This window comes from Bufo bufo, chromosome 11, assembly GCF_905171765.1.
Source record: "Bufo bufo chromosome 11, aBufBuf1.1, whole genome shotgun sequence".
Lineage (NCBI taxonomy): Eukaryota > Metazoa > Chordata > Amphibia > Anura > Bufonidae > Bufo > Bufo bufo.
In genome coordinates, this window is record NC_053399.1 from 22,922,532 (window position 1) to 22,945,941 (window position 23,410).

Below are 23,410 nucleotides of genomic sequence, written 5' to 3' on the forward strand. Positions count from 1 at the left end.
TCTGTGGCGTGTTTATAATAAAAATGTCAAGGTGTCCGCATGCCCCCTGGGTAGAAAACGAGCTTTCCCTCCCAGGCCTTGACATTGTACGTCACTTTTTGCCTTCCTTACTTAAATCTCAGGGAATTTTTTCCTTTTACTTGTAACACAAGGGTCCTGTCTCGCAGGGACTAGACAATGTCCACAAGCAGCGAGTGGCCGAAGTGTTAAACGACCCAGAAAGCATCGAGAAAAGGAGGAGCCGAGAAAGCCTGGATGTGGTAAAGTACGAGAGCGGTCCTGACGGAGGGGAGGAAGTGAGTATGAGCGTAGAGTGGAACGGGGTAAGTGCAGTACACAGTGCGGGCCGACCATATGGCCGGTCCTAAAACACATCAACGTGATTCGCATGCTACTATAATCTGTAATGTAATAACCAGAATAATCTACTGAAAACCTCCTGTCTAAATCATCTCCGTAATTTCTCATCTGACCTCTTCTCCTCGTCCTGTGATGCTGATTGACCGTCCTGGTTTATCCCTTACCGGAATAGTCTACTTTGGGGTAGAAAACTCACATTTTTAGTTCTCCGCTTGATCCCATAGCTTAGATTCCATCACCATTCACAGTTACAGGTATGGCATCTCTTATGCAAAATGTTTTCTGTCTAATCCGGCACGACAAACCAGAAATCCACTGTAACCCCCCAGGGTCCGGTTTGCTGCAAAATTAAAGGGGTTGTCCGAGATTTTGATATTCATGGCCTATCCTCAGGATACGTAACCCCGCAACCCCTGCCGGTCAGCCTTTTGAAGAGGCTGTGGCGCTCCTCGCAGCTTACCAAGCACAGCGCCATACATTGTATAGTGGCTGTGTTTGGTATCGCAACCCAGCCCCATTCACTTGAATGGAATCGAGCTGCGCCTAGGGCCATTTGACCGATGCGTCACTAGCCTAGGAAGAGGCTGCGCGCTCACCGGAGTGCCGCGACCTCTTCAAATAGCTGATTGACTTGGGTTCTGGGAGTCAGACTCTCACAGATCAAATATTGATGGCCTATCCTGAAGGATAGGTCTTCAGTAGCAAAATCTCAGACAACATTATGTGCTCTGGGCAACACTTTTCTGGATAAGAGATTGCATCTGTATGTCATTTCACATCCTGTCATTCATTTTTATTTTTAAATTTATTTATTTTTTATTATTATTATTAATAATAATAATAATAATTAATAATAATATTCTTGTATTCTCATCATGTAACAGAATACATAATTTTAAAGAAAATATTCTCCAGTTTTAACCTATTATTTTCAGAACTTTGACTAAATTGACAACAAAGTATTACCGGGGGGGGGGGGGGGGGGGTCCTTCCCCAATTTGATACACTCAGTACTGATTGAATAGAGGCATGGTATACAGGGACCGACGCCTTCAACTGGTAACACCCAGTGGTCAATTTATTGATACATTTCCAGGAGGCATAACTGATGAAAAACATAACGCAGTTGTTAGAAAAAGATCCTCTTTCTCCCTTTCACATTTAAGGGGAGGTGTGTTATCCATGTCTTATGACTAGAGATGAGTGAATTTTTCGGTTATGAAATTCGTTTGCGATCCGTTTACTGGTAAAAGGTGAATTGCGTTATGGATTCCATTACCACGGACCATAACGCAATTCTATGGCAGAATGCATAATGGAATGCTTTGAGGCATTCCGTTATTCATTCCGTCATAATAGAAGTCTATGGGCTGCATAACGGATCCGTCCCGTTTCCATTATGCAGGGGAGTCCTCTAAAGGCATTCCGTCATAGAATTGTGTTATGGTCCGTGGTAACTGAATCCATAATGCAATTCAGCTTTTACCAGTAAACGAAGCGTGAACTAATTTTAAAATATGAAATTTGCTTGTCTCTACTTATGACCATAGAATTTCTGGTGTGTTATTATTTTTTTTTTTTTTCCCTGATTGCAACCATTCCTCAATTTCTACCTAGGTTTTCTGCATGCTCTAGAATTTCACACTATATTCTCCTACACCCTTGGTAATGTTTAGACCTCATAGTAGAAGCAGCCATCTTTTCTTTTGGCAACCCGTCCTGCACCAGCACTGCATCCCCTTCATTCTCGGGATTGGCGGGGGTCCCACCATTAATGGCTTATCCTACTGGTAGGCCATCATTTTGAGATGTAAAACACAGCGTTATACCTCGTCTCCCCTGTAGAAGCCACTGGAGGGGGAGATCAGCAGCCAGCTGCAACTGTTCCTTTCAAAACCAGCTATCGGCCCCACTTCTGTAAATTGCTGCTGTGGATCTCATTAATGGGGCTGTCTCTGATGGGACCACGCCTTTAAGAACCCTTTGTAGTCTTTTATAGCAGGTACAGCAAACCTAAGCTTTTTCCTTGTGGGCAAGTCACGTTTCGTACCCATTAGGACAGATGATGGTTTGGAACGGTGTTCATAAGCTGTCCCATTAGGACGGGACCAGCTTTCCAGTACGCACTTCGGCCCCTCTATATCTCTTGCATAGGGGGTTTAGCGGTGCAGATGTTGGAAAGTAAAAGTACATGCCCTCCTCAATCTGCACTGTGTGGCTGGATTGGGATCGCTTGCAATTAGGTAGTTGAGCCCCATCCCTGTTGCTGCAGCTTCTTATTAAAGGGACAGGTTGCTTAAAAGTCTAGAAAAAGGCGTCACATACACCATCTGCCTTGGTTTTTCTTTCCTCCGCACCAAGACGCTCAATCAGCATAAATTCCACTTTTGCACAATTTCCTATAATCCAAGCCATGACCATGCGCAGCATGGGGTCCTGCCTAATACATCCTGCTGGTTTGTGAACTGTGTACTGTACTCTTCCCTTCATTTCTGCCGGACTCTGCATGTTCTGTATTAAACTGGTGTTTGTCAAATGTGTGACTATTTTAAAGGGGTTGTCCAAGTTATATTTATTGATGACCTATCCTGCCGATCAGCTATTTGAAGAGAAGGTGCGCGCCCTGCCAGCGCTGCCTCCTCTTCACTGTTTACCTTCTAGCCGTTGCATCTGCAGCGGTGAGCAGGTGTAATTACACCCAAGCCATCCCATTCATTTCAGGAGCGATCCGTACCATTGAAATGAATGGGACCGGCTTGGGAGTAATTACACAGATGCAATGGCTAGAAGGTAAACAGTGAAGAGGAGGCAGCGCTGGCACGGTGCACGTCTTCTCTTCAAACAGCTGATCTGCGGGGGTGCCTGGTGTCAGACCTCCGCCGATCTGATATTGATGACCTATCCTGAGGATAGGTAATCAATAAATATAACTTGGACAACCCCTTTAAGTATTTCTAGGTCTGTGCTGCGGCCCCTTTTTATGCGTCCAGAGTAAAATTAACCTACCCCCACCATCAAAAATGTGTTAACTGTTGGGGGGGGGGGGGGCACACTTCATGGTATAAAGCTGGAAATGACGACTCTTCTGTTAGGAGGGGTGAAGGTGACATTGACTAAGCCCAGAATTTATTTGTGACCCTTGTACGACACCCGTCAATCTTGTTTTATCTTTATTTTCACATATTTGGTTTCGTCCTGTCATTGTGTCTTCTCAGAAAAAGTACCACATTCCATATACTTTGTGTTATTTTATGACATTTTCTGCTTGTGATCCGTTCTTGCATGACTTTTTGTGTTGGACGATGCATGATGTATGTCGGCTGCTTCCTTCATGCCCAAAGCTCAAACGATAAAGTGAGGGATAAGGGATTTGCATTAACAGCAATTGGCTACAGTTAGAGGGATGTTCCATATCGGTAAGCTGGTCATACACCCTAGATGTTGGTTTGAACTCGCTGATTTCAGCGGGATCGGCTGACCATCTAATGTGTCACGAGACGAGACTTCCCTCCACAGCAGATGTTGAGAAAAGTGTCGATGTTAGATTTCGACAAACCCGATCTGTTTGTTTTTGGGGGAGAAAAACACCGCCAGAGGTGTCTGGCAGCAATTTACTCCCTTGTCTCTAATGGTATCGAAAAAAAGTTGATCATAATTTCAGATATCTCCCTTAGAAACCACAGATTTATTCTTTGTGATCCTATATTCTTAGTCTGCAGTGTCTGGAATAAGCTATTGAGCCCCTCATATATACAGACAAAGAAATGTTTGTCTATCCTGCCTATAAACTTCTTAAAAGTGGTTATCCAATATCTAAAATGCCCCCCCCCCCCCCCCCCCCATGCCCCGGCCCCTTTGTATGGATTATACTTACCTGCTCCCCGGCACCCACGTCGCTCTGGTTCCCTGCACGGCCGCCGCTGCATCTCCCTGTTGCTCAGATCAAAACATCGTTGAGGAGGGAGCAGCCAATAACTGGCTGTGACGGTGACCAGCCTCAGGGGGCTCGTCCCCATCACGTCCTACTATTGGCTGCCAAACCTCCACACCCCCCATCGCCGGATGTTTTGATTTGAGCAACGGGGAGATGCATCAGCGGCCGTGCAGTGATCCGGAGTGACGCGGGTCCCGGGGAGCAGGGTAAGTATAATCCATACAAGGGGCCCGGGCATTGGAGGGTATATTTTAGATATTGGATAACCCCTTTAATTACTTCCAGATGGTATCCTATGGGGATATGTATAGGCTTCTGTTATAACAGTTGGCATCATGTGATTGGTTCATTTAAAACCCCTGCTGTAAAGGGTAACACCCAGAGCTTTAAACTCTTGCTGAAGAGAGATCTCACATGCTTTGTCTATGTGGGAATCTTTTAATGACCGGTCATGTAATTTTACCCCTGGGGAGAACATAAAACTTGGAGTATCGCAGACTATTTGTTGGATTCCTTGTTTAGGGATCATGCCAAAAATTCTACCACTACTGTATTGAAAACACATAAATGCTTGGCTAAGCGTGCATGTGTATTCGGTGGTTGGGAGGGCTTGCCGTCTGCTGAATAAGCAGACATCTGAAATGGAAGGACATGGAACCACTTTATGTTCCGTGGCCAGAACCCTATAGTAGCTGGATCACTGGTTTAGTGCTACAGCACCTTCACTGTTTTCTTGCACAACCAGTGGGCAGCAGCGCCAATGGGTATGGAGAGCTTTGGAGGGGGGTGCAGCACTTAATCAATGCTGTGGCCCCTTCATTCTCAGGATTGGTGTGTGTCCCCGACACCTGATTCTATTACTAATACTAATTATATGCTTTGAGGCAGAAATACCCCTTTAATGTTGTTAAAGGGGTTCTCTCCTGAAGGTAATTACCTAGTTTGAAATGGAAACCAGTCCAGCCATCGGCTCTTGTCATCCTCGGCGTTTAGCTGTTCTTCCTCGGGAGGAGCAGCGTCTGAAAGTGTTTCTCCATTTCCTGAAATGAGCATGTACCCATTGCATGCCCATGAGATGTGATGGACCGACTCGTCTACTACATTTCTTCTACAACCTCTGAAGCATGTTCCTCCAGTTTTGGCCACCGGTATCCAATCCATTTCACAGACGTCGTCTGTTTTCTTCCATCCGCACAACATTTTTCTTTTTTTTGTATGCATGTTCTCATTAGTTTTTTTTTTTTTTTTTATTTGTTGCATGTAGTCCTTTTTGGTGCTTGAAATCACTTATAACAATCCAAAGCCAAAGGGAATCTGCTTCTGGCCAAACACATCTAGAAATGGGTTATGTATTAATGGGCCCTGATACCTAGTGGTTCTCCACTCTCGGGCACTGCGGCATCCATATATTACTGACCTGTTGGCACTGTGCCTGGGTGCACTATACAGAATGCATTGTGTGAACTGTATAACAAACAAAAACCTATGTCCCTCCCTATAAAATATGAGGATCATGTGTCGGTCCAGTATGGACACATAGCAGAAGCTCTCAGTGAGCTTGGTTCCATAGTTTAAAGTCCAAGTGTTCTTGTATCCTGCTTGTGAACCCATCTATAGAGAATCTACCCCGTTATGACTGCTATAAGTGATTTGCATCCTTTTTTTAAGTTCATCCTTTGGTCATTGTGCTCTTTCTCCCTTTGCTAATAGGTTAGAGTAGATCTTTAGCATTTACAGTCATTGGCTTGTGTGCCTAGACATACCTGAGGGCCATGTTGCTTTTTGTAGGCACCTCGGAGATGACCTTGTACACAAGCCCTTAAAGGGGTAAACCTATCGAGGTGATCTTGAGATGATCACGTTTGGTGAAATCTGATCTTGGACGGTCATTGATTTCCAGAACAGAAGAGAGCTCAAACATCTTTGCACTGTGTGGAGATTTCGGTTCCTTCAAATGAAGGTCCACTGGATTTCAGAGGCGTCCATCAGCAGTTTTGAACCCTCAAAACTGCTGACGCTACAAGGTAAGTGAGGGATAAAGTGATTTAAAAATATCTCTGGTGATTAGTTATTCTATTTTTATGACAAAGAAAATTGTTGTAACCCCCCCTCATACTGCCTATCAAGTGTCCGGTAGGCGGCTCCTTTATGTGATGTGTCCTGGAATGAACACTCCCTAGCCTCTCGCCTCTGTAGCGGTCTCTTAGTTGGATGACAGTCACAAGCAGAGGCGAGGGTTGGGGATTGTCCCATTCAGAGAGCCCAGGAGACTTCACATGAAGGGACAGGCCACGAAGAAGCATGGCCCTCACCAGACGTATGTTGAAATCGCTTTACCCCTCGCTTATCTAGTGCTGCCAGCAGTTATGAGTGGGTCAAAACTGCTGACGGACTCCCTTTTAATGACAGTGGGCTTACAAGCCAAGCAGTGCCGTGCCAAAGGGGTTTGAGCTCTATAGGACCCTTCATTCTGGATCAGCGGTGGTCTGAACTCGCAGATCTCACCGATGTTACCTCCTCATATGATTTTCCCCTTTAAGGAAATTTATTCACGTAACTTTCCAGCTGTCTGGGCAGAAGTTAAAGCTTTTCTTTCTCTTCTAATCTACCAGATCTCGACGTCTCGTGAGTTCTGGCCGCGTGACCTAGAAATACTGTGAAAAAGAGGGGGAAACTGTGATTGTAACCTCCAGCCATTTTTTCACGGAGACGTTTTCTTCTTCTGTTTCCATTTCCTTTCCACAGGCGTAGATGCCTTGTGTGATTCTAACTCTGTCTCCTGCATGACGGACGTGCTCCATCGTCAAGCTTTAACCTCTCTCTCCAGTACTGACCACAGTGTCCTAGCACATCTTCTTCTTCTGTAGGATTCCCGTCCACGCTGTCATACACAATTCCTTTGTAAATTGACCATTTTCACCACCAGAGCTGAGAATACTTTTTTTTCCCTCTCTTAACACTGTATACCTGTAGCTTTGTCCACACTGTAATCTAGCTATGGAGAATTGTAACCATGAAGCCATGTGTTATTATAATGTATTAAGTCACTAGGAAAGCACTTCTCGGCTAGCCGCTCTGTCACGGATGGTAACTAATATTCTCGAGGTCTGTTAACAGCATGAGCCGGACCTCTATACAGACAAGCTGTACGCTGTAGAATTACAAAGCATGTTCTGCAAGTGCTTGGAACTGGACGCGGAGACCCATTGTGTGGTTACCGTTGAATGTTGGCTTGATGGATCTCCAGCGTTGAGTTTTAACTGGATCTTTCAGTCTTTAGTGTGACTTTATGGCAGTTGTGCTTCTTCTACTAATCCTAAAAGTGTATGGTGATTTGTGTATAAGTCTTTCTAACTTCTAATAAACTCTCTCCACCTGGCCTCTGTCTGTGTCTTCTTGTATGCTTGGTTTTCTTTCCTGCTAACGTTCCTTAAGGAACCTTCACGTTCCAATCTGGGCGTTTACTTCTCTGCAGCGTATGTACTAACATAGGCAAATATCTGTAGAGTTTTTTTAATAAGCTGCTGTAAACACCTACACGGACACCCGTAGGAAAGATGAGGTATATTCCTGTCCCGTGAAGCCTCCAGGGAACGTTTCTGCATCCAGTTCAGCAGCACTTCGTCCTTGAGCTCAAGACCAGAGTAATCGAAGAATGGTTGCTACTACAACTTGCTAGGGACATACTGCTTAGAAACCTGATTATGGTTGTCATGGATTGTATCCCGAGCATCCATGCTGTCAGACATGACTTTGTCTTTCAAAGGGGTACTGTTGATGGCCTACATTATCTTCAGGATACTCGGGATACTTCAGGGTACTCCATCAACATCTGATCAGCAGGGCCTACTGCTCAGGTGCTAGAACTTTTTAGTTCTGGTGACTGAGTTACTCAAGAACAGCTGATCGTGGGGATGTGAGACGTCGAACCCCCACAGATTAGATATTGTTGGCCTATCCCCAAGGTAGGCCATCAATAGTAAATTTCTGCAATACTCCTTTTTAAAGGGGTTATTCGGGATTAGAAAACCATGGTAGGTATCTTCCAGAAACAGAGCCATACTTGTCCATGGGTTGTATGTGATATTGCAGCATTATAAAAGTCTCCTAAAAGCCCTATGTGATGTCTAGCTAATGACTCTCATTTAGAATTTAAATTAATTGTATTCCGTGTTATATCTGTTAACCGCTATACTTTAGTGCACTTTGAGCTTACATAGTGGCCATTATTAGATTTGGTTTATGAAGTTATCTATGGTTGTAATTTCATGTGTCTTTCATCTTGTAACTCCAACTCTGAGCTCATATTCTATGTCCTGCAGTCTTTTCCTGTTAGACATGTATTAGAGCTGGAGAGAGGATTGTCCATTGACCTCTGTCATCATTTCTCTGGGTACATTCAATAAATTACCTAAAGGCATATCCATTGCATATCACTCACTGGGATTCTATATCGGTGGCAGAATACCCTAATTGGATGGTTGTGACACATGGGTCTGGACATGTCCTTATAATATACCCTTCAGTAGAAGGCCTTCCAACTGCTAACATTGTAGAGACATGGCCTCCATGCCCATAGGACACAAGATGATGGCAGTAATTGTGTGTGACCTCTTAGGAAATATTTTTGGCCTACCCCTTTAATGGAACTGAGCTGCAGTACCACACACAACTACTGTTGAGCAAACTTGTGGTTTCAAGTTCAGCGTACAAGGTTCGGGTTATCTAAGAATTCCATTATGGATTCTGCTACCATAGACCATAAGTTATGGTCAGTTATGGATTCCGCTACCACGGACCATAACTTATGGTCTATGGTAGCAAAATCCATAATGGAATTCTTAGATAACCCGAACCTTGTACGCTGAACTTGAAACCACAAGTTTGCTCAACAGTAGTTGTGTGTGAAGTTTGCTCAACACTACACACAACCATGGAAAAGGCGTGTAACTGGTTCTGGAAGAAAGAGGTCATGCTTTTCTAATGCTCGATAACTAACCCCTTGTTTGTGGCTCTGTGGTTAGATCAGATAAAGGAAAGGGAAACCGCTTGGCAGCAGGCACACAGTAGCATAATCTTCTGAGGTTATGGCTATGAAATGAGAAAAATCTGCTACAGTGGAGAAAATAAGAAGACATTGATGGATTTCATGGAGCCTCCACCAATCCGTGAATAAAGGTGTTATGACACGTACACGTTAGTGTTGGCCTTGGCCTCCAACCATATCTTTACAAGTAAAGGCAGGGACATGGAGGCAGGCATCTGACTGGATGATGTAGGCATGATGTCCTGCGCTTTACACTTGTGCTTAAAATGTTTTTCACATAGAATAATAATGTATATGAATGTGGTACATTTTCAGACTATTAGGATATATTCACACGGCCATGGAGAATCCGCCTCGGTTTACAGCAGCAAGAGCACCACAAAAGCACATGTCCTTTCTCGGTGGGGTCGTGGCCTTGATCCACGGCCACATGAATGGCAGCCTGACATCATTGAGAACAATGGGAGGCACGTTCTCCATGGCCGCTGGCAGATTTTTGGCACGGAATCCACGCCAAATTACCAATGTTCCGCTGTGTGAACATACCCTTAGATGAAACTTATTTCTACTGTTGAATTGAAAAGCAGTGATATAAACATAAGTCTTCACGCACATTGTCAGTTTTTTGTGGTCCGCAAAATCCGGATGCAGTCTGTGTGCCGCCCGCATTTATTTATTTATTTTTGCTGACCTACTGACTTCAATGGGTCTGTGGTCCGCATTTTGGGGACAGGTTCTATCTTTTTGCAGAACAGACATACGGATGTGTAAAGCACACGAGTGGTCCATGTGCGTTCTGCAAAAAGATAAAACTTGGACAAGTATAGGACATGTTCGTTTTTTTTTGTGGAACAAACCTATGGGTGCAGAAAACACGCAAATCATCCGTGCGCTTTCTGCGCCGTATGTTCATTCTGAAAAAAAGATAGAATATGTCCACAAAATGAAAATCTGGATCGTGGACTAATTGAAGTCAACGGGTCTGCAAAAAATGCGGATGCAACATGGACGGTATCTGTATCCTGCGGTCCCCAAAATACATACTGACGGGAGCATGGGGCCTTATACAGTTATGCATGCGGAGAGATGAAAGACCATAGTAAATAACCCCCTTCTGCAATCAACACATCTGCTTGATATGTCTGTGATGCATTAGTTTGGCTATATCATGTACCGTGTCCTCAGACTGGTATAGAGGGCACCTATACATGTTGCCGAGCTGAGTTTGTCAATTTCGGCATCCATGTTGCTACAGCTTAAACCTGCAGCATCACCTTATAACATGATGGCATATTATAAGGATATGCCATCACCTTATGACTCTGAGGGTCTGCCTTTTGGGAGCCCCCACTAATCCGAAGAATGAAGGGGCCGCTAAGCTGGTTTAGCACAGTGACCTCTTTACTATTTTCTCCTGCATAGCAGTGCTGCCCGCTCTGCAGGGAGGTGGTGCAGCCGTCCTCTTTCACACTGGCGTTCCCCTGCCTGGTGGGTGGCCAACGTGCTGCTGTGCATGGAAAGAAAAAGGGAGTGTGCAGCTCTGAATCGGCTCATTATCAAGATTGGTGGGGGTCCCAGAGGTCAGACCCTCGCTGATCATAAAGTGATGAGCAGATCATAGCGATATTCTATCACTCTATGATGAGAATACCCCATTAAAGGGGCTGTCTCATGTAGAAAATCCTCCAGTAACATTATGATCCGGCTCCTGGGCCGCTGGGTATGCTATGACCACCCATTATGACAGCCATTTAGATAAATGTAGTACATGGTTGAGCATGGTCCATTAGCATGGAATCTGGTCTTCCTTATTGCTTAGCGGCGCTCTGCTCTGGGTCTTTGATGGGTTCCCCCCCCCCCCCCCCCCCCCAAGAAGTTTATATTTCCCAAAGGACTACCTTCACGAGACTTCCCCTTAAGGCTCCATTCACACATCCGTAATAATAGGTCTGCATCCGTTCCGCAAATTGTGGGACGGGTGCGGACCCATTCATTCTCTATGGGGACGGAATGGATGCGGAGAGCACACTATGTGCTGTCCGCATCCGCATTTCCGGAGAGCGCCCACCGATCTTCCGGTCCGCGGCTTCCGAAACAAAATAGAACATGTTCTATTCTTGTCCGCAATTGCGGACAAGAATAGGCATTTATATGGGGGTGCCGGCCGGGTGCATTGCGGATCCGCAATGCACTACGGATGTGTGAATGGACCCTTAACTCAATAAGTTATCGCAGTGATAACACATGCTGGCCAATTCAGCTCTGCTGCATCTGTATCTTGAGTCGTAATTTGCCGCCTTCTGATCAGTTTGCAACCGGTACCTGAATTATTGATTTGGCTTTTCATGTCTTTTAACCTTCTGTTCTAGGACGGCACTGGATCTTTAAAACGCAGCGGTTCCTTTAGTAAACTCCGAGCTTCCATACGACGCAGCAGCGAGAAGCTGGTCAGGAAGCTGAAAGGAGGCAGTTCACGAGATGGTGAACCAAAGAATCCTGGGTAATTATCCAAACCTCGCTGAGCTGCTGTATTCCCAAGCTTGTAACCCTTAGCACTTAGGTGGATAGAGAAGGAATGCACCAAGTGTGATGTGCGTGTTTCCTCTATGACGCGAGTTGTAAAATGCGCTGGTTTTTATTATTTCTCAGGGATCACGTAGAATTGTGACAAGGTCTCAATCCATAGAATTTATTTTTGTATAATTGCAGCTGTGGAAGAGCCGTTCCTAGTCTTTTTAGGATGGGGCCTGTAGGTCAAAAACTTGTAAATGGAGATCATGGATTTATATATTTTTTATATTTCTGTATTCATAAAAAAATAACTTGTTTCAGGACATTTTATATGTGTATCGTAACGAATGGGGCTCTGCCACAGGGTAACAAGTTAAAGGGGTATTCCATTTAGTTTATCTAATATCTACAGGATAGGGGTTAACTATTAGATCAGTGGGGGTCCTACCGCTGGTACAACCCCCGATCACGAGAACAGGGACCTCGTACCCCCTGCCATGAATGGAGCGGTCAGTCGTTCATGCTCCCTGTCGCTCCATTCAACACATTTCTATGGGAATTTCGGAGATGGGTGAGGGCTGTACTTGGCTGTCCCTGGAACTCCCACACATGTGCGACTGGCCGCTCCGTTCATTTTAGGAGGGCTGCAGGGGTTACAGGACTCTCGTGATTGGTGGGGGTCCCAGCGGTACGGTTGATAGGGGATCACTTTAACCTGAATACCCCTTTAAAGGGAACCCGTCACGATGTACATGAAGTCATATCTGCAGGAAGCAGGTTATAGAGCAGGAGGAGCTGAGCAGATTTATGTATAGCTTTGTGGGAAAATATTCAGTATAACTTGTAATCTCTGCTCTTCCTGTGCTTAGGCGTCAAGTGGGCAGCCCTACTCATTGACTGATGGCTGACGGGCATCTCTTCATGTACACATACTGGCCAGTCAGTCAACGATAGGACTGCCCACTGGACTAAGCCCAGAAAGAGCAGTGATTTCAATGTATGAAATACAAGTTACACCAAATATTTTCCTACAAAACTATATTTCCTGTGCAGCTCTAAATTTAGGCCAGTGCAACATTCCCTTTTAATATGAAGTGTCTGGCCACAGTTTTGACCATGCTAAACTGCTTACAGCATCTGGGTAGGGGCTGTGGAGAGCAGCACAAACATACCTTTTGTTATCAGGAGTAGTGTGAATTTGAAGTTTTGTTCTGCTCCTGCAAGTGCACAGGACACTGAGCTTCACTGTTCTTAGTGAACTGGCCTTCTGGTTGGATGTGACAGCTGTCACTCAGAGCAGAGGGGAGGGGTCGTAAAGCAGCAAAATGCAGACAGCACTTCACAGTGAAGCCTGAATCCAATCTAAAACCCGACCGTTCTAGTTCCCCTCTAAGTCCGCAGCGGTAGCACATATGTACCTTAATGTTAGAGCAACTTTGAGTTAAAAAATTATGGATGGTTGCTGTGGGCAAACATGAATATAAGGGGTTAACACCTGAACAACATTTATCACCTATACACGGGTTTCGTGAAAAATGTATGATCGGTGGGGGTCCGTAGGCTTGAACCCCCACTGATCATGATGACATGCTTCCCTGATTGCCCTGTGTGAGTGGAGTAGTGACGACCACCGCTCCATTCACTTCTAAAGGACTGGCAGACATAACCGATCACCAGTCCCATAGCAGTGGATGGAGTGATGGTCACACACATGCCATTAACTTTTCACATAAAATTACACTGGAAACTCACTCATTTAAAAAATGTTTTTTAATACTGTATTTATTTTTATAATTGTTCTAATTTTTAAAAAAAGTTCTATTTGCCCTAACGAGATCATGTGACGCCTCTTGTGGAACGTTTGTAAAGCATATTACTGAATAAATTGACTCAATTTTAACCTTGGTTCATTATTTTACTTTATTTTTACTTTATCATGTTTCATGGGTAAAATGTAAATGAAATCTGCTTCTGATCAGCCGATGCCCCTGTGATTGTTCTTCATATTTAACCACCTAATGGGTTTGTTCTTAACCAGCGTTGATTTCAGCTCTTGAGCCGCATGGTCCTACTAATGCATACTATGTTCATGTGACTTATACGTCTGTTTTGTCTTCTCTTGCTTACTGCTTCATCCTAACCAAATAATTGCCAGAAACTGGGTGTCCAGGCTCTGGTCTCAAAATGTTTATAGAATTTTTTAAAATATAGCAAGCTAAAATATGATGCTTTATGATATATAGCTTTTTTTCTAAAGAAGTCCAAAATTATGTGCAGATTATCTTCATATTGTTTCTTTATAGGTGCTGGAGCTCTTTTTTCTTTCTGATGCATAGCTCCAAATCTCATACTTTCCTTCACACATCCAGATAAATGAATGATGACATTCAGGCTGGCTGCAGTCACCACTAGGGGGAGCTTATCTCATACAAAGGTGTTCTTGTCACCTGGAAATCCACTGACAAACCAGACACAATACCTTGTAGGACTGGGTCATCTGAATGTAATTCTATTGAGCAAACCTTTTTGCTTCTTCTGGAGAAAAAGTACTTTTAATCCATCGGAAAATGAGCCGTTAAGTGGACCAAGGACAGGCCCAAGCCACTCTGCATCCTTGCTGCTCCTTCCTCTGTCAGCCCCTCCTTCTTGATAGACGTGGCCAGGTGAGATGACTATGCAGAAACCTGGCCCTGCTGATCAAGAAGTGGAAAGGGCTGGGAGAGGAAGCAGAAGCGGCGAGGATGTACGGTGTCTTGGGACCGCCCTCTGTGCACTTAACTGCTTATTTGCATATGGGTTAAAATTAGGTTTACTTTAGAATGGAGCAACATATCGCTAAGCTATCATTACATTCAGTTGCACTTATCGTACAATGCATTGTACCTGGTTTATCATTGAGTTTCCTGGTGGAAAAATCCCCTATTCTATCGGCTCCCCCTAGTGGTGGCTGCAGGCATCCAGAATTGCATTTTTATATCACATAGGGAGCAGGGGATTTGGAGCACTGTATCACAAAACCTGTGCACCGCTTTTAGTCAGAACCACAAAACTGTACATCCACTTCAAAGAGGTTGGTCCCCATTCATCATCTGGTTACAGGATAGGGGATAACTTCATCATCTTTGGGAGGGGGGTTCTGACTGCTGGGGCCCCCATGATCACTTGAGTAGGGGTCCCTAAGTCCCATGTGTAAATGTAGTGGTGGTAGCATATGTTTAACCACCTCTCCTTTCACAGGCCATGGATCTGCTGACTACAGTGCTCTATCTCCGACTGTCAATTGACGTGAATGGAGAGGTGGTCACACATGCACACTGCTGCTCCATTCACACAAGGGGCTCGGGGACCCCGTTCTTTTAATGGGGGAGTCCCAGTGTTGGGGATCATACGTTTACCACTTATCCTCTAGATAGGTGATAAATGTTTGTGGGCCAATTCCATTAACACTAGTCGGTGGCCTAGTTGATTTTCTCCATTCTCTGTAGAAACTGCACTGGAAATCAGAAATCTTAGCGGTTGTCTCATCTGAGAAATCGGTGGCATATACAGTACAGACCAAAAGTTTGGACACACCTTCTGATTCAAAGAGTTTTCTTTATTTTCATGACTGAAGGCATCAAAAGTATGAATTAACACATGTGGAATTATATACATAACAAACAAGTGTGAAACAACTGAAAATATGCCATATTCTAGGTTCTTCAAAGTAGCCACCTTTTGCTTTGATTACTGCTTTGCACACTCTTGGCATTCTCTTGATGAGCTTCAAAAGGTAGTCCCCTGAAATGGTCTTCCCTTCACAGGTGTGCCCTGTCAGGTTTAATAAGTGGGATTTTTTTGCCTTATAAATGGGGTTGGGACCATCAGTGGCGTTGAGGAGAAGTCAGGTGGATACACAGCTGATAGTCCTACTGAATAGACTGTTAGAATTTGTATTATGGCAAGAAAAAAGCAGCTAACAGTCTATTCAGTAGGACTATCAGCTGTGTATCCACCTGACTTCTCCTCAACCCCACTTATTAAACCTGACAGGGCACACCTGTGAAGTGAAAACCATTTCAGGGGACTACCTCTTGAAGCTCATCAAGAGAATGCCAAGAGTGTGCAAAGCAGTAATCAAAGCAAAAGGTGGCTACTTTGAAGAACCTAGAATATGACATATTTTCAGTTGTTTCACACTTGTTTGTTATGTATATAATTCCACATGTGTTAATTCATACTTTTGATGCCTTCAGTGTGAATCTACAATTTTCATAGTCATGAAAATAAAGAAAACTCTTTGAATGAGAAGGTGTGTCCAAACTTTTGGTCTGTACTGTAGTTTGGATATGCTGCCAATGTCAGTACAGGAGCTGTGAAGTGAGCGCAGAGCAGCCGCGCATGTGTGGTCGCCCTCCATTCATATCTATGGTAGTTCTGTAAATAGACGAGGGCTGGGTCGGCTATCGCCGACAGTCATACTGAAAGTGGATGGAAAGGTAGCCGCTCATCGTTTGTCTATTTTCGGAACTTCCATAGAAATGAATGAACAGTAAAGAGCATGTAGTGTTCTCTTCAAACAGCTAATTGGTGGGGGTCTGACTTCCGGCATCCCTGCTGATCTGATATGGATAACCTATCCTTGGGATAGGTCATCAATATAGGAAAATGTCCAACCCCTTTAAGTTTCAATCTATCTGCAAAGTATCTTGCTTTCAGTCTCACACCGAACCGTCAGGTTTCCACTCTCATGGCTCGATGTAAACCTCTTATTCCTGACAGCTCATAAACACTCATTATAGCTAAATTCTTGTCAAACTGATAAGACTATGGCTTAAATCAGTGTTTCTCCACTCCAGACCTCAGGGCCCCTTTGCTGTTCATGATGTGAGAAAATCCCACAAAAATAAATACCTGAGGTAAGTACCGAAGCATTGACGATAACGATATCCCCTGCTCAATACTAAGGAAATCCTGAAAACGTTACATGCTTGGGGGGGGTTGCGAGGACTGGAGAAACAATGGCTTAAATGACTGTTTATGAGCGGTCAAGAGTTCAGAGATAAGGGCTGTATATCCAGCCTTCAGTACAGCAACCTGATGGTTCAGTGTGATACTGAAAGCATACATTTTTGCAGATACATTGAAACTTAACCCTGTAGTTTTTTTATACTTAAGACCAATTGAGAAAAAGCCCCCAATGTTGTTCATAGCTGTTAAGGTTTGGGGCAATTAAGTAGCTCTCCGATGGATGAAAAGGCCCATCCTTGTAAGTATTCCTTCCATTCAGATGTACATCTTGTTCCCCAACACTACTGACCCTAAGAGGTCGAGAAGTTACGTTCTGATTGTTCACCCATTTTATCATAAAAGCTATGGAAGGATGCAGAAGATACATCTTCTATAGATGTTCTCCGATATCTGCACCAGCGTTGAGGCTGAAGGAGCAGGAGTGTTTGCGATCGTAGGAAGGGGCTTATGTCTTGTATTACTGTGTCTCGACCTCCAGTGATTCTCATTGGTTTGTCCTTGCATGTCCACTTTCCTGGTTGCAGCATGAAGCGTGCCAGTTCTCTGAATGTTCTTAACACGGGCGGCAAAGCTGCTGAGGACCACATGCAAGTAAGACGCCCAGTCATGTTCTTACCTCATGGTTTAGCGCTGATGTTGTGTACTTGTAGTGTGCCAGTGTGAATGCCGCCTAGAATTACCTAGACGTTGTGCCGTGTTCTGTGCTTTGCTCGTGAAGAACGTCCGTAATGGACAGTGATTGGTGCGAAGTTATCCTAGCATTAAAAGAACTAAATGTAGACTTCATTGTGCTTATGTGCTACCCCCGTCCACCGCTATGTACTAACCTAATAACTGACTAACCTACTCTTACTGCCCCCTTCTGATCATTATAATGACGATGGGGGGGGATGCATCAAAATTTAGATGTGGCCACCGCTCAACCGCTCCACTTTTTCTGCTGCACTAGTTTGATACATCTCCCCCAATGACACTGGACAGTAGTCCATACATATTATTCACATACACCTTAAAGGGGTTAATCAGGGCTTAAAGGGATTGTCCACTTTTTTTTTTTAAATTCATCTCCACCCATTGGATTTGTGAAAGGGAATATAAATACCTGCTCCCAGCTGCTCGTTCCTGATCCGTGGGCCCTGGATGGTCTTCACTGCGCTTCCAGTTCCTGCATTTAAACTTCCTGCACGGACAGGGTCATGTACACCCTTGCAGCCAATAACTGGGCCTCAGCAGTGACATGTCCCCAAGCGGCACATTACCCAACAGTGACATACTTCTTGGGGAATTGAAAATAAAAAACGTGGACAAGCGCTTTAAATATTGATCAGGATAGGCCATCAATACTAAAGTGCCAGAAAACCCCTTTAATGTGTTGAATATTCATCAGTGTATGTTGGAGATGATCTTGGTCTTGAAACCAAAGGTGGTGGTGGGATTTCCCATTCAAGACCCTCCTCTATTCGAGTAGAGTAGAGCGTGACTACAAAGAGCCCATCTTGCTCTGGAGGACTCAACATGTCCAAATGTTACATCGGCTGGCCATTGATTTCAATGGACACTGTGTAATGCTTGATATTTCCTGTGGTGGCGCTGCAGGGGAATTGAACACTTACTGGTAAAGATTACAGCTGATTGCTGTGGGACCGGGCAGCAGGTCATGCCAGGATCAGCTTATTATTAAGAAGGGGTTGTCCAATTTGGTTTGGAATGACTTATCTTGCAGTAAAAAAAAAAAAATGGGCATCATATGTAAAAGTAAAGTTTTTAAAGTGACCCTCCCCCCTCCATAATAGAAAAAGTCTCCTAAGTCATAGAGACATAGTAGAAAAGAACCGGCACTCCAGTAATCTTTGCTTTTAAGGAATTTATTGGTCACTCATGTTTAGGTGACTCAGCTGCTCACTCTCTGAAAAAGGCACCGGTGAGTGGCGAAACGCGTGTCACCTAAATATGAGTGACCGATAAATTCCTTAAAAGCAAAGATTACTGGAGTGCCGGTCCTTTTCTACTTTGTTGATCCCAGGATTAAATCCGCATAAACCGAGCACCCACCGACCAGCACGCAGTGCCGCCTGACCTCCTCATAAAGTCATAGAGACATGTCAGAAGTTCAGCGGTGGGGGGGGTCACTCTATATGGGAGCACCCGAGCTCAAAGCTCCACGCTACCTCTTTGCCATCAGTGAATGGAAACCATGTTCATGTGGCAAATCCGGACGCTGTTCCCGACATGGTCCTGAGCTGCACTTTGTTACAGTGTAACCTTCAAGTGTTCAACTTCTGGAGGTAAAGAGAAATCTTTCCATTCACTGACCTCAAGAAGAGGTCTTGAAAACAGTAATACATAACAATATACAGCCTATAAGAAAGTTTTAATCACTTTTCGGACAATAAATAAACTTGCATAAAAATGGACAACCCCTTTAAGGAGTCTATACCACTGCCATATACGGGAGAAGACCGTTCCATGCTTGGGACTACGGCGTCCACCTTGAGGAGATGTTTCTTGAGTTGTTGTCAATTTTCATCTTAAAGGGGTTGTCCAGGATTATAACAAAAAAAAAAAAGGGGTGCCTTTTTGTCTTTTTTCCTAAAGTGGTCCTACTCCTGTTTTCAGAAGTGGTATTGCAACTTGGCTCTATTCACATTCATGGAGGTGAGCTGCAATACCTCAAACGTCCTGTGGATAGGTGTGGCGCAGTTTCAGGAAGAGGGCAACCTTTTTTTTTTTTTTTTTTTTATTATCCTGTAAACTCTTTTAAATGTCCCCTAAGGGCCCTTTCACACTTGCGTTCTTTTCTTCCGGCATAGAGTTCCGTCGTCGGGGCTCTATGCCGGAAGAATCCTGATCAGTTTTATCCTAATGCATTCTGAATGGAGAGAAATCCGTTCAGGATGCATCAGGATGTCTTCAGTTCAGGACCGGAACGTTTTTTGGCCGGAGAAAATACCGCAGCATGCTGCACTTTTTGCTCCGGCCAAAAATCCTGAACACTTGCCGCAAGGCCGGATCCGGAATTAATGCCCATTGAAAGGCATTGATCCGGATCCGGCCTTAAGCTAAACGTCGTTTCGGCGCATTGCCGGATCCGACGTTTAGCTTTTTCTGAATGGTTACCATGGCTGCCGGGACGCTAAAGTCCTGTTTGCCATGGTAAAGTGTAGTGGGGAGCTGGGGAGCAGTATACTTACCGTCCGTGCGGCTCCCCGGGCTCTCCAGAGTGACGTCAGGGCGCCCCACGCGCATGGATCACCTGATCGCATGGATCACGTCATCCATGCGCATGGGTCGCTCTGACGTCATTCTGGAGCGCCCCGGGAACCGCACGGACTGTAAGTATACCGCTCCCCACTACTACTATGGCAGCCAGGACTTTAATAGCGTCCTGGCTGCCATAGTAACACTGAACGCATTTTGAAGACGGATCCGTCTTCAAATGCTTTCAGTTCACTTGCGTTTTTCCGGATCCGGCGGGCACCTCCGGCAAATGGAGTACACGCCGGATCCGGACAACGCAAGTGTGAAAGAGCCCTAAGTTTTATCTGATGTGCCCTACTTGTATTCGAGCCTGGCACATCTAGACTGCTGTGCCCATTAAACCATAGGCTACAACTGTTATTGCAGCTCATCCTTGAATGAATGAAGCTGAACTGCAGTACCACACGCCACCAGTGGACAAGAGTGCCACTGTTTGGGGAAGAAAGCAATTTTTGTGTATTTTTGGTGAAGATTACCATATCTGCAGTGCGTGAACCCAGCCTAACATGGGAAAGCTTAATGACAACCATTTGGAGCTATAATGGTGGCCACGTTGGTTTTCAGTTTTCCAAGGTGCACTTCACATCTGTGTCAGAGGCTGTATTCAGTAGTGAATGCATCCAAATAATGGAGCCCGACAGACCCCATTGTACATCAGTGGGGTCCGTGGGCGTCTGGTGAAATCTGCTATTCTTTTGGGAGGGGACACTACATTCTCTGTACATTCTGTGGTACCATTGCTAACGATGTATTTATATTTTTCCCCTTCCTTGCTTCTTTTCACAGGAACGAAATAATTGTCTGACAGAAGTCCGAGGTTTGAGCGCTAGTCACACTGACCTGGCTCATTGAGCTGAGCATGGGGACTAGCCACCACGAAGAACGCACTGAGACTAAGCTTCCCTCCCTTCCCCCTCCCTGTACGAGAAGCTTATTCCTGTCTGATAATGGATTGATGTTACTTTTTTTTTTTTTTAAAGGACAAAAAATAGATTTTTAAATTTAGTATAATTTTTAGGTGTTCCCCCCCCCCCCTTTTTAAACGGAACCTCTTATTTATAGGTGTGTATGATGTATATATATGATTTGCTGCTTGCACTGTTGTCTGTAGAAATATAATATATAAAATGCGAAAACGCAGAAGTGGGTCACTGTTACAGCAGCCACACGATAAGCTGAAGACCTGTTGGCTTTTGGTCGTGTTCATGGGGGTTGGGGAAAGCGTTAAAGGGTCTGTTCACACATCAGAATTTGCCGCTGAACGGTGGCCAGTGGTTTTAAAGAGAATCTGTCAGCATGATCAACCCTGTTAGCATGCTGCCTGGTAGGGTTGATGATGCTGATTAGAACGATATCTTTGTTATGTCTGTAGGTAGAACCGTTGCTGAGATATCAGTGTTTTAGTAATATGCAGATGAGCTGGTTGAGCAGCGAGGGGGCAGCCCGAGCCCTTGGAGCACTGCTTTTGTAACATCCCTCTGATCTGGACATTTCCCCCTGCTCCCCTGGCTTGTCTAGCCCCGTCAATCAAGGGGGAGAGAGGAGTGTCCAGATCAGAGGGATGTTACAAACGCAGTGCTCCAAGGGCTCTGGCCGGCCTCTTGGTGCTGAAACCAGTCTATTTGCATATGACTAAACACGCAGATATCTCAGCAACGGTTTTATCTACAGACATAACAAAGGTATAGTTCTAATCAGCATCATCAACTGGTTGAAGTGGATTGATCATGCTGACGGGTGCTTTTTAAAGTTGCGACTGCACAGGGAAGGGACATATTCCTTCTTGGCATGGTGTCCGGAAGGACGCTGCTGGAAGCCACATCGGGTGGCCGCTCGTGGTTTAACATCATTAAATGGGGCTAAACTGCGAGCAGATGTGCATTTAAAGTTATAAAACCACGGAATATGTGGCAGGTTTTGACAGCGTCAAAATCTTCTCTGTGAACATACCCTGTCACCAGCAGCTAGTTGTGCCTATTGGGAAAAAATCATACTCTCCTGCTCTCCGATGCTCAGTCTCCCAGTCTGTAATCTTCTGGACCGGATCACGTGCACTGCTGTGGCCGGTCACTGGCCTCAGTGGTGACATGTTCCCAAGCAGCACGCGACCCTGCTGCGATGTGCCCCTTGAGGACATGTCACTGCTGAGGCCAATCATTGGCTGCAGCAGCGCACGTAAGTTTACAGGCCGGGGATATGAGCTTCACCAAACGGAGCACTGCTGCGGCCGGTCACTGGCCTCAGTGGTGACATGTTCCCAAGCAGCACGCGACCCTGCTGCGATGTGCCCCTTGAGGACATGTCACTGCTGAGGCCAATCATTGGCTGCAGTAGCGCGCGTAAGTTTACAGGCCGGGGATATGAGCTTCACCAAACGGAGCACTGCTGCGGCCGGTCACTGGCCTCAGTGGTGACATGTTCCCAAGCAGCACGCGACCCTGCTGCGATGTGCCCCTTGAGGACATGTCACTGCTGAGGCCAATCATTGGCTGCAGCAGCGCACGTAAGTTTACAGGCCGGGATATGACCTTCACCAAACGGAGCAGCGCTTGAGTATGATTTTATTTCATAGGGGTACAACATGCTGCTGGAGGAAATTCCAAAAGCCTGGACAACCCCTTTTAAAGGGGTTGTTCATCTTTGGAGGACCTTTCGAGCAGACCCCCCAGTGGCCAGACCGATGGGTTCTGGCCCCCAGCGTATAAACATCCAGTTTGCCGCTGCTGCAGTAGTGACCTTCTCCCATTGTGTCGCATCAATGGGTCACGTGACACAAGGGGGCAAGTCATTGCTGCAATGGCGCCAAACTGGATGTTGATAATTGCGGGCGGAACCCATTGGTGAGGAACGTGTAAGTATTCTCCCCTCTACAGTTCTGGCCACGAGGTGGTGGTTGGGGGTCTACCCAAAAGGCCCTCGAAGATGAACAACCCCTTTAAGGGGCGGCCCATGAACAATATTTATCACTTCTCCACAGGATAAGGTAATAAACGTATGATCGCTGGGGTCCAACCGCTGTGACCCCAATGGATTGCGAGAATAGGTGTCCCCTGTGTGAAGAGAACGATGGCATGAATGCGTGCCCACGGCTTCATTCACCATTTTGAGGACGGCTGAGTACAGTATTTGCCTGTGTCCATCAGTCCTTTAGGAGTGAATGGAGAGGTGGTCGCACATGCACACTCCCGCTCCATTTACCCAGGGACCCGTGACATCTCCATTCTGGTGATTGGTGGAGGTCTCCCAGCCGCCAAACCCCCAGCGTTCGTAAATTTATCCCCTACCCTGTA

General features: G+C 45.2%; 1 protein-coding gene and 1 long non-coding RNA gene across 8 annotated transcripts in view; both read left to right on the forward strand.

Annotated features, from left to right (window-relative positions):
* The window catches only part of KLC1 (kinesin light chain 1), an 80,647-nt gene extending 58,226 nt beyond the window's left edge, over window positions 1-22,421 (forward strand). The window contains exons 13-16 of one of the 7 annotated variants that reach the window (XM_040410879.1): window positions 153-323; window positions 11,711-11,841; window positions 17,387-17,453; window positions 20,907-22,421. In XM_040410879.1, coding sequence (XP_040266813.1) covers window positions 153-323; window positions 11,711-11,841; window positions 17,387-17,453; window positions 20,907-20,972 — 435 coding nt within the window. In that variant the 3' untranslated portion in view covers window positions 20,973-22,421. Of the gene's footprint in view, window positions 1-152; window positions 324-11,710; window positions 11,846-17,386; window positions 17,454-20,906 lie in introns of those variants that run through there. The other 6 variants (XM_040410882.1, XM_040410881.1, XM_040410883.1 and 3 more) reach the window with 6 other exon arrangements.
* LOC120981392 overlaps window positions 1-23,410 on the forward strand; it is a 643,721-nt gene that overhangs the window by 44,837 nt on the left and 575,474 nt on the right. The window lies entirely within an intron of this gene.